The sequence below is a fragment of the Pongo pygmaeus genome, chromosome 8 (genome assembly GCF_028885625.2).
Source record: "Pongo pygmaeus isolate AG05252 chromosome 8, NHGRI_mPonPyg2-v2.0_pri, whole genome shotgun sequence".
Taxonomy (NCBI): Eukaryota; Metazoa; Chordata; class Mammalia; order Primates; family Hominidae; genus Pongo; species Pongo pygmaeus.
In genome coordinates this window covers 28818524-28830925 of record NC_072381.2, presented here as the reverse complement: position 1 = coordinate 28830925, position 12402 = coordinate 28818524, and the positions used below count along the sequence as shown (strand labels likewise).

The 12402-nt window shown below is 38.7% G+C and overlaps 1 protein-coding gene across 2 annotated transcripts in view; it reads left to right on the top strand.

Moving 5' to 3' along the window:
• LOC129006237 (outer dynein arm-docking complex subunit 2) overlaps positions 1 to 12402 on the top strand; it is a 196046-nt gene that overhangs the window by 146058 nt on the left and 37586 nt on the right. For both annotated transcript variants that reach the window (XM_054435728.2, XM_063669699.1), the window contains one exon: positions 1422 to 1643. In XM_054435728.2, the coding sequence (XP_054291703.1) occupies positions 1422 to 1643 (222 nt within the window). The remainder of the gene's footprint in view (positions 1 to 1421; positions 1644 to 12402) is intronic.

Here is a 12402-nt window from a genome sequence, read left to right as displayed (position 1 = left end):
TATGTGAAAGTGTATTTTAAACTATAAAATGTTAGTATTACAAGATCCTTGTAAAATAGAAGCTGTTTTTTATTTGCCACTGGCAAGTAAAGTGGCAAATACAAGTGCTATTATGTAAGTGTTAACTATCATCTTCACCACCACCATCATGGTTATGATTCTTGATGGTTCTTCATGCCAACGTTAGAAATCAAATGTGCCTCCCCAGCTTAGCAAGCTTCAATCGATGGCATTCTTGAGCTAGAAGACTTTGGCAATCATTGCATTGTTTATCCAGAGCTGTGCCAGACAGAATAAGCAGCCTTGAGAGACAATGACTTCACCATGACCAGAGGTATTTGAGCATAGCTTGGACTACCACTTGGCAGAAAAGTCATAGAGCAGAAATTCAAACCCTGGAAGGATGCTTGGTATAGAAGACTTTGAGTTCCTAAGAGTATCTGTCAGATTTAGCTAAGGACACCAAGTTGTTGCCTGAATCAAGAGAACAGTACTCTTAATAAACACAAAACCATCCGATTCAGTAATAGTATGCCCATACCGGGCAATTACATATACAAAGAAGGATATAGTCTGCATCAAAAAATACAGAAAGGAAAATGGAAGACCCAAAATGTGTCTTTGGATTTGCTGCACTGTCTTCTCCCTCTCAGGAGCCAAGGGAACCAAGGTGTATTACTGATATTGATGTATTCCTAGGGTGGAGAAATCCAGTCAATCCACTTATCCCAGTTAAGTGCAGTATCCCTTTAAGAATATCCAATATTCTTTAAATATTTGGATTACAGAATAACTTGCTGATCTGTAGTTTTGCGTTGTGTAGTAGACTGACTCTAAAGAAAATCTAGCCTTGAGCTAATGACTGATGTCAGATGCTTGGTCACCTTTGAGTGCACTGACTACATTCAGTTCATAAGAAGAAAACTCAAGATTGAACATTGGTCCGTTGGTCACCCACCAAAAGTCTAGTTCTTTCAGCTGGGTGCAGTGGCTCACGCCTGTAATCTCAGCACTTTTGGAGGCCAAGGCGAGTGGATCACTTGAGGCCAGGAGTTCAAGACCAGCCTGGCCAACATGGTGAAACCCCTTCTCTACTAAAAATACAAAAATTAGCCAGACGTGGTGGTGGGCACCTGTAATCCCAGTTATTTGGGAGGCTGAGGCATGAGAATCGCTTGAATCCAGGAGGCAGAGGTTGCAGTGAGCTGAGATGGCACCACTGCACTTCAGCCTGGGCAACAGAGTGAGACTCCATCTGAAAAAGACTAGTTCCTTCAAGACATCACCTAGGTAGTCAGCCAGCTGGCCCTTTTCTCTAGACTCATTGGTGTCTTAATGGTTAATAAACATAAAGTGCTAATAGACATGATCTTGCAGGGTCATTATGATGCACAGATCCCATTTCATTTTCCTTTGCACAGAATAACAATAAATTGAGACATCATCTAGCAGAAGCTATTTCACGTTGCTGTATGTGGGGCAGGAATAGAGTGGCCTTCGGTGAGCACAAAGCAGTGGCTCCACTAGTGCGTTATCTGAAATCAAATGACACCAACGTTCATCGGGCGACAGCTCAGGCCTTGTACCAACTTTCAGAAGATGCCGATAACTGCATCACCATGCATGAGAATAGTGCAGTAAAGGTACAGTTGAATGACTTTGTGGTTTAGTCCAAGTTTGGTAAATGTAGCCTGGGAAGAAACTTAGACATCACTAAGATTTCTCTAAAGGAGGTATTCAGAGACACAAAAGTGCCTGCCTGCTGCGTCATGGCTGCATTCAAGCCATGTGTTATCATGATTTTTTTTTTTCTTTTTAAGCAAGGTCTCGCTGTGTTGCCCAGGCTGGAGTATAGTGGTGCAATCATAGTTCACTGCAGCCTTGAACTCCTGGGCTCAAGTGATCCTCCTGCCTCACCCTCCCAAGTAGCCAGGACTACAAGTGCATGCCACCATACCTGGCTAATTCTTTTAGTTTTGTATACAGACAGGGTCTTGCCATGCTGCCCTGGCTGGTCTTGAACTGCTGGCCTCAAGCAATCCTCCCACTTCGGCCTCCCAAAGTGTTGGGATTATAGGAGTGAGCCACAATGCCCAGCCAGTGTGTTACGATGATTTATGCTGCAGAAAAGTTGTATGGAGATAGAATTTTTCTAAATTAAAGCATAGAAATGTACTTAGTAAAATAATCATTCCATAATTTGGTTTTGATGAAAGAAAATGTACAGCATATGAACAAACAGTAGTATTCACAATTCTATTGGCTATCGTGTTTACTTAACACATAAATAATAAAGGATAGAGGCAACCATAGGCACCAACTAAACACCAAAGGAACTGGCTGAAACAATAACTAGATGGAGCTTGTTAGTCTAAACCATAACAACAATAGATAGATTCAAAGACATGTTTGTTTGTTTGTTTGTTTGTTTAAATCTGTGCATCAGTAGACAGGAAAGTTTCTGTAAAGAGACTCTAACTTACCTATACATTGCAAACCAACTAGAATATTTTGCTGGCAATAAATATAAAAATACTTAGAGTACATGAACAGCTCACATGTATTAGGAAAAATTGATTTAAAATATTAGTTCTTTTCTATAGCCTGTTTCCTTGTACAATATAATTTTACTGTTTATTACCTTCATTTGGAGCCTATGACAACCAGATGCATTTACGTCTTAAAATAGATGCCCAAAGTGGACTTGTTGTTTTAGCTAAGACTTAAAAACACCAGTTAATCATATCTAGTCAAATCTAGATATGCCAGATATGAAACATCTTAGGAGGAATAGTACTCTTAAAATACCAATTGGTAATTTTTGAGGCAATTATTTTAATTAGTTCTTGAAATCTATTCCAGTAGAAGAATATGATGCTAATTTTTCTGAAATTACACTCAATTTATGTTTGAATGTGTCAACTTTTCCATTATAAATCTGTTTTTACGGCATGTAAATTAGGCCAGATTAGTTTCTTCAAGCAAAAATCTGGCCAAAATAAAGCATCTTTTAAACTAAGTAACAATGTTTAAAAGTAAATTATAAAAAACATATTGGAACATTAACTTCAAGTTGTTCAGGAATGCTAAAAAGGCCATTGTCTCAATATGACTGTGTTCCCATTTCAAAAAGGAAGATATTTCTAATTTAAAATTATGCATACTTTTATTGAACAGGGACTTGCACAACCTAAGTATGCAGTCTTAAAAAAAAAAAAAAGAAACTATAAAATTTAAGTAGCCAGGTAAAAATGTCTGACATATAGCATATGCTTAGACAATTGTCAGTTAGTTTAAGCTCAAAAAGTTTAAAAATGTATAGGCATGCACCTGTAGTCCCAGCTACTCAGGAGGCTGAGGCAGGAGAATCGCTTGAACCTGGGAGGTGGAGGTTGCAGTGAGCCAAGATTGCACCACTGCACTCCAGCCTGGGTGATAGAGCGAGACTCTGTCTCAAAAAAAAAACAAACAAAAAAAGTATTAAGGTGTACATGTAATGGTTCAGTTGACATAAATGCCTGGTGTATATGCAACTCGCAATGATTTCTTCAGATGCATGCCAATAGATAATCCAAAATCATTTATGAATATTATCCTACCTTGTAAAGTGATCAAACTGTGTTTGCCCACCCACATAGTTAGGAAAGTTTCTGTAAAGAGAAACTTTAGAATTAGAAAAAGAAAGGCAGTAAGAAAGCTTAGGGTGAAGGACAGAAAAGAAAAAAGCAAAGAAGGAAAATTGTGTCTGTTGTGTTCTAGAGCCTTTCCTAGATTCTCCTTGGGTTTCTTGGGGACCTTTCTCTTTAGTCTGTTTGCATTTCCAACAACCTGTTATTCCTACTGGAGGAAAACTGTAAAGAATGGGGTACTTTTTTTGTAAATTACTCTGCAATAACATAGAGGCAGGCCTTACCATGCTGTGTTACCAGCAGAAATATGCAACCTGGAGATTGTCTCTCTCAACCTCTTTTCCCTACTCTGTTCTGAGCCCCAGAACTTGTGGGGTCATGGGGGAAGCATAACAACCTGTGTTTCCATTCTCTGGTTTTCTTTAAGGAGGAAAAAAAGTGTAGGTGTGGCATATTGGGTGTTGGTAGAATCAGAATTTGATAGGTGCTTGGATATGGGAATAAAGGAAAGCCTAGTAAAAAAATGATTCCAGATTTCAGCCTAGACGAAGAGGAAGATTTCACGAGCCAGGTAATGCAAAAAATTTTGGCACATTGGGGTGGTTCAATTACCTGCAGAGAATGTGTCACAACTATATGTGTGACTGCTAACATTTCTGACTTCGAATGCATGTAAATTTTATCCAGTATTTTGGCAAAACCCTGGCTGTCTTTGTTCCTAATTCCTGCTGTCCGCTTCTCATCAAATGCTTGTTATTTTCCAGTTGTACAAACATTCCTGCTGCAGCTGCCAATGAGTGAATGTTGACAGGCTCTTTAACAATGACCAGAGTCACCGTGTCGCCTATTCATTAAGTAATTGATCCTAGGATTAGCTACTTTGTTAGACAATTTCCTCAACAGCAGTGGCAGATGTAATGCGGTGTATCTGTCTCCTGAAGGCTAAGGTTTATTCTATCCTGACAGTGATAGAGCAGGGTCTGAAATATAATGAGTTCAGTTTCTAATGTGTTCAGTTTGAATAGTCAGTTTGAATTTTAGGTGTAAAGCAGCGCTGCCCAGCAGAAATGTCACATAAGCCACGTATGTAATATTAAATTTTCTAGCAGTCATACTTTAAGAAAAGATAAAAGGAAACAGTGAAATTAATTTTAGTAATATATTTAACCCAATACACTTGACCTTTGAACAATGCAGTAGTTAGGGGTGATGACCCACTACACTGTCAAAATCCACATATAACTTTTGACTGCCCCAGAACTTAACTACTAATAGCCTACTGTTGACCAAAAACATCAACAGTTGATTAATACGTATTTCATATGTTATATGTATTATGTATTAGTACAATAAAATTAGCTAGAGGAAGAAAAGTGTTATGAGAATCATAAGGAAGAGAAAATATATTTACTGTTTATTAAGTGGAAGTGGATCATCATAAAGGTCTTCATCCTTTTCATCTTCATGTAGAGTAGGCTGAAGAGGAGGAGGAAGAAGTTGAGTTGGTCTCGCTGTCTCAGGAGTGGCAGAGGCTGAAGAAAATCCACATATAAGTGGACTCGTGCAGTTTAAACTTTTGTTGTTCAAGGGTACATGGTGTATATCCAAAATATTGTTATTTCAACATATAGTCAATATAAAAATTACTTAAGATACTTTATATTATTATTATTTATTTATTTTTGAGACGGAGTTTCGGTCTTGTTGTCCAGGCTGGAGTGCAATGGCTCAATCTCAGCTCACTGCAACCCCCGCCTCCTGGGTTTGACCGATTCTCCTGCCTCAGCCTCCTGAGTAGCTGGGATTACAGGCACCTGCCATGACGCCCGACTGATTTTTGTCTTCTTAGTAGAGACAGGATTTCACCATGTTGGCCAGGCTAGTCTCGAACTCCTGACCTCAGGTGATCCACCCACCTCAGCCTTTGTACCCAAGTCTTCAAAATCTCTTGTGTGTTTTCTAGTATGTCTCAGTTTGCACCAGCCACATTTTAAGTGCTCACTAGTGGCTAGTGGTTTCCTTGCCAGACTGTGCAATTCCAGAGTGGAGAGTGGAAAGATTCGGAAATTATCAGCAGTCAGTATGAAGCCGTTAATGAGGGTGGATGAGATGTTTTTGGCAGAGAGTTTAGAAAGGCCTGGGAAATATCTACATTTTCACTTTTGGGGCATGTAAACTAGGAAGAAGAGCTGTCAGACTAGACTGGAGAAGTTAAGAGGTTAACCAGGAGTTCTAGAAGCCAAAGGAAGAGCAAGTTTCAAAAGGGTTTGTGTTTAAATACTGGTAAGAGGTCAACAAGGATTTCCTGATCCACTTATGTTGAAAAATCAGCTTGTGTTTTAGAAGAGGTAAGAATCTCTTCTAAATGTGTTAATCAATCCCCTCCAATACAGTGTGATAGGAATATTCAATCCTATTCTCTTTATGATTTTGCACAGACCTGCTTTTCAAATGTATCAGCCCAGGGATTTGTACCATTACAAATTTGTGAATATGGATGCAGATTTGTTGGAAACTATGTGGAAAATATGAGAAGTCTAAGAGATATCCAAGTTATTTGCTAATTATAACAAAACTGTAGCAAAGGAGAGTAATGGGGAAGAATAAATTGCAGGAAAAAAATTCATCAAGGCAAGCCCTTTCGTAGGACAGAAAAAGTGATCAACTAGAAAACTGATGAGCACCTATTAAAGGCATCAAGCTTCTTTCCCCATGGTGTCATTGGATTTGTTTTTGCAAATGTCTATACCAGGCAAGTGAAAGCTACATCATGGCTTATAACTTTCTGAAAGGCAGGAAATTGAAGAGATTGCAGACAAATACAATCAGAAGTATGTCCAGCATTGGCAGAGTGAGTGGAGAGCAGTTCAATTGGAACTGCTGAATTGGTACAGCCAACAGGCTAGCTGCCTCCTAGGCTCAGTACATGTACTGGCGTTCCAGAGAGCCAGAAAGATGATCCCAGACGCAAACACACCCATTGTTTTTGAAGCCTAGCACAGGGACAAAAAAATACTGCTAATGTTTGTGAGTCAAGTAAACGGATTTTAGATACTAAGGTCACCTAGAAACACTCATTAAGTGCCCATATACTTAATGTTTTATCTAAATATATTCTCTGTTAATTAAAATTCTTAATGTCGCTGTAGTTTTGAGTGCTTTTTTCCCATTCCAGACATTCCTTGGAGTGCCAAGAAGAGTTTACTAGGTGATATGCTATTAAATAATTTAATAGAACCAATTGGTATCGATGAATATATACTACATATAGAGTAATAAACAGACTTGTTTCTGATTGGCTTTTTAATTTTTGTTTGTATTTCTCCCGTAAAGTGAGAAAGAAGTTCATGATTACTGAAGGAGTCCAGTAAGTTAGAGTTTAGTCCATCATGTTTAACTTTAATATCACATGTACATCAAATGCTTTTCTTATTTCAATTTTTTTTAAATTTTAAGATATCTTGACAGCTTTAAGGGATAATTGACATACACATGCACATTTTAAGGTGTACACTTTGATAGATTTTGACATATATATGCATACTCCCACACATACACATGAAACTGTTACCAAACCAAAATGATGATCACCCAGAGTTTCCTGGTACCCTTTCATAATCCCTGTCTCCTGCCCTACTCTGCCTGGGCCAATTACTGGTCTGCTTTCTGTCAATATAGATAAGTTTTCATTTTCTAGAACTTAAGAAAAATGGGTTCCTACAGTAAGTATTTGGTTTTTTTGTTTGGCTTCCTTCACTCAGCTTACTTATTTTCATATTAATTCACATACTTATGTGGCTCAGTCAACTCTTTTCTCTCTCTGAGTGGTAGTCCATTGTATGAAATTATCATAATTTGGTTATCTTTTTTTGTTTTGTTTAGTTTTGTTTTGTGACAGAATCTGTCTCTGTGGCCCAGGCTGGAGTGCAGTGGCGCGATCTGGACTCACTGCAACCTCTACCTCCTTGGCTCAAGCAATTCTCATGCCTCAGCCTCCCAAGTAGCTGGGGTTACAGGCATGCGCCACCACACTGGGCTAATTTTTGTATTTTTGGTAGAGACTGGGTTTTGCCGTGTTGGCCAGACTGGTCTCAAACTCTTGACCTCAAATGATCTGCCCGCCTCGTCCTCCCAAAGTGTTGGGATTACAAGTGTAAGCCACTGTGCCCAACCTCCTTTCATTTGTTAATGAATATTTATTTCCAGTTTGGGTTGTTAAAAATAAATCGGCTACGAACATTCATGTACAAGTCATTGGGTGGACATTTGCTTCCTCTTCTCTTAGGTAAATACCTAGGAGTGAATGGCTGGATCATACAGTATGTGTACCTTTAACTTTTTAAAAAATTGCCAGACCGTTTTCCAAAGTGTGCCATTTTTGCATTTCCACCAGCTGTATAGGAAAGCATCCTTGCCAACACTTGGTATGGCCAGTCTTTTTGATTTTAGACATTCTAACAGGTATGTCATGGTATCTTATGATTTCAATTTCAATTTTCCTAATGATTAATGATGTGGACATCTTCTTATGTGCTTGTATATCAGCTGTATTACTCCTTGGGCAAAGTGTTCACATTTTTTTGACCACTTTTTAATTGGGTTGTTTGTTTTCTTATTATTGGGTTTTGAGAGTTCTGTATACATTCCAGTTGCTTACCAGATGTGTAATTTGCAAACATTTTCTCCCCGTCTGTAGCTAGTCTTTCATTCTCTTAACTGTGTCTTTTGAAGAGCAGAAGTTTTTAATGCTGATGAAGTCCAATTTATTTTTTTTAATGAATTGTGTTTTTGGTTGCATATCTGAGAAATATTTGCCTAACACATGGTCTCAAGGATTTCATGCTTTCTTCTGAAGTTTTATAATTTTTGGTTTTTCACTTTTAGTCTATGACCCGTTTGAGTAAACATTTTTATGATACTAATTATGAATCAAAGTTCATTTGGAGGGCATATTGGCATTATTTATTGAAAAAACTGTTTGCCCTTTTCTCACTGAATTTCTTTTGCAATTAAAACACAACCAGACCAGGCACAGTGGCTCATGCCTGTAATCTGTATTATTATAAAATGGTCATCTTTATTCTTGGTCATATTCTTTGTTTTGAAATCATTTTCTGATACTAATATAGACACCCTTGGTTTTTTTGAGAGAGTACTAATATTAGCATACTAAAGTTTTATAGCTTTTAATATCCTTTAATCATATTTGTGTCTTTTTACTTAAAGTGGATAATTGTAGGCAGCATATACTTAAGGCTTACATTTATTTATTTATTTATTTATTTATTTATTTATTTATGAGACAGAGTCTCGCCATGTCGCCAGGCTAGAGTGCAGTGATGCGATCTCGGCTCACTGCAACCTCCACCTCCCGGATTCAAGTGATTCTCCTGCCTCAGCCTCCCGAGTAGCTGGGATTACAGGCATGTGCCAGCATGCCCAGCTAATTTCTATATTTTTAGTAGAGACGGGGTTTCACCATGTTGGCCAGGATGGTCTCAATCTCCTGACCTCGTGATCTGCCGGCCTCAGCCTCCCAAAGTGCTGGGATTACAGGTGTGAGCCACTGCGCCCGGCCAGGGCTTATTTTTTATTCAACCTTTTATACAACCTCTGCCTTTATTGGGAGGGGAAGTGGTTACACTATTTACATTTAATGTGATATTGACACGGTTAGCTTTTCTTTTTTTTTTGAGACTGAGTCTCGCACTGTCACCCAGGCTGGAGTGCAACGGCATGATCTCAGCTCACTGCAACTTTCGCCTCCCGGGTTCAGGCGATTCTCCTGCCTCAGCCTCCTGAGTAGCTGAGATTACAGGCTCATGCCACCACGCCCGAATACTTTTTGTATTTTTAGCAGAGACGGGGTTTTGCCACGTTGGTCAGGCTGGTCTCGAACTCCTGACCTCAGGTGATCCACCCGCCTCCGCCTCCCAAAGTGCTGGGATTACAGGCATGAGCCACTGTGCCCGGCCACGGTTAGCTTTAAACGTACCATCTTGTTATTTGTTTTCGATTTTTCCCATCTGCTTTTTCTCTTTACTCATCTTTTTCTATCTCCTCTTGGATTATTTGAATATTTTATCATTTCATTTTATCTCATTTTTGGCTTATTAGTTATTATTCCTTGTTGTCATTTAGTGATTGCTTTAGAGTTCATAGCATATGTATTTAATTCAGTATAATGTAAGTTCTAGTAATGTTACACATATTAACATATAATTTAAGAATTGTACAACCATATGCTTCCATTTTTGCCCTCCTCACTTTTATGCTATTTTTATCATACAGGTGTTATAAGCTCAACTGTATTTTTCTTGTTTTTGAGTGTAAACAATTGTCTTTCCCAGAGATTTAAATACATAGGAAAATGCCTTTTCTATTTACCTTCATAGTTACTGTTTCCAGTGCTCTTTATTCCTTTCTGTAAATGCAGATTTTCTTCTGGTATCATTTTCCTTCTGCCTAAAAGACTTTTAACTTTCCTGGTAGTACAATTCTGTTTATGATGAATTCGTTGAGGTCTTATATATCTAAAAAAGACTTTTTATTTTGTCTTTGTTTTTGAAAAATATTTTTGCTGGGTATAGAATTTTATGTTGACTTCTTTTCTTTCCCAACTTTAAACATAGTGCTCCATTTTATTCTCACTTGCATTGTTTTAGAGAGGAAATCTGTTATCATCCTTATGTTTGTTCCTCTGTGTGTCATGTATCTTTTTGCATTGGCTGTTTTTAAGATTTCATCATTTTCACTGGTTTTGAGAAATTTGATTATGATGGGCCTTGTGTAGTTTCCTTCATGTTTCTTGTGCTTCTGAGATCTGTGGGCTTATGGTTTTCATCACATTTAGAAATTTTTCAGCCATTATTTCTTCAAATATGTTTACATCCTGTTCTCTTTTTACTGTCCTTGTAAACTCCACTTTCACCTGTATTTGGTGAAAATATAGGTAAACGTTTCCCACAGCTCTCTGAGTTGCTGAAAGTTTTCCCACAGCTCCCTGAGACTTTTTTTATTTTGTTCTGTTTGTTTCTATGTTTTAAATTAGGAATTTTCTTTGTCTTCAAGCTCATTAATATTTTTTCTGCAATGTTTAATTTGCCTTTATTGCCATCTAGTGTGTCTTACATCTGCAGTACTATCGACGTGTCATTTGGATCTCCTTTTACATCTTTCGTGTCTCTGCTTGACATGTTGAGTCTTTTTCTAATCTCATATGTAATCCAGTTCTAATATTATTTCTGGGTTGCTTTCAATTCCTTGAATGTTAACATGCTGAGTGCTGGGTTTTTATTTTTTGAGGGAACAGGATATCTATAAATATTCCCGAGCTTTGTTCTAAGACGCAGATTGCTATTTTGAAACAATTTGATCCTTTCAGTTCTTACTTTTATGCTTTGTTAGCAAGACTAGAGCAGGGATAATTTTTTCCCACTACTGAAGCAAGACCTCTGGCTACTGTACCTGATACCTTGTGCATTATGAAGTCTTCCACTCTGAGTGGTGGACAGACACTGTTCCTCCTCTTGTAGGAGTTTAGAAGATTATCCCTCCTAATCTTTTCAGGTGGTTCTTTTCCTGCCCTCAAACAGTTTCTTCTCATACAGGTGCTAAGCAGTACTGAGCCGAATATTCAAGAGGCACCTTCTGCAGACCCGGGTTTCTCTGTTCCACTCCCCAATCTCCATTATCTGCCCTGAAGACTCTAGTGGCTGTGGTTCTCCCAGACTTCCAGCTCTGTCTCCTCAACTCAGACAGACTGTCAAGCTTTGTCTGGGCTCTGCCTCCCTGTGCTGTAGCCTATAAACATTCTCCCTGGAGTTAGTCTGGGTCAATCTTAGGGCTTACCTTTTTTGTTTTCCTTCTCTCAAGAATCATTGTCTTTTGTTGTCTGATTTCCAATATTTTGAAAGTTGTTGTTTCACAGATTTTTTCCATTTTTAAATTATTTTAGACAGGAAGGTAAATCCAGTCGCTGTTACTCCATCTTAACATGAAGCAGTCTTTTCTTTTGATATTTTCTCTTAGAGAATAAATTTATAGAAAGTTAGGGCTGGTAAAGCCAAGGTTTCCATTTCATTTATTTATTTATGTAGATGTTTATTTATTTATTGAGACAGAGTCTCGTGCTGTCACCCAGTCTAGAGTGCAGTAGTGCGGTATCAGCGCACTCACTGCAACCTCCGCCTCCCAGGTTCAAGTGATTTCTTTTTTTTTTTTTTCGAGACGGAGTCTCACTCTGTCGCCCAGGCTGGAGTGCAGTGGCGCGATCTCAGCTCACAGCAAGCTCCACCTCCCAGGTTCACGCCATTCTCCTGCCTCAGCCTCCAGAGTAGCTGCGACTACAGGCGCCTGCAACCATGGCCGTCTAATTTTTGTGTTTTTAATAGAGACGGGGTTTCACCATGTTGGCCAGGCTGGTCTCAAACTCCTGACCTCAAGTGATTCACACGCCTTGGCCTCCCAAAGTGTTGAGATTACAGGTGTGAGCCGCCATGCCCAGCAAATGTTTTCACTTTAAACACACAGTTTGCAGACGAGGAAACTAAGGCCCAAATTAGTGAAGTATCTAAACCTACACCATCAATATATGATGTGACATCACAAATTATTGTAATATTCACTTTAGTGCTGTGTCCATTTGATTAGTAGATTTCAAACCGTGACTCATGGAACTTCGGATTCCCCTGACAGAGATCAGGGACTGGCACTCAGAGCCGTTGCTGGGTGGTTCACCTACTGCAATTAGAGCAGCTACTTTTTCTGTTTT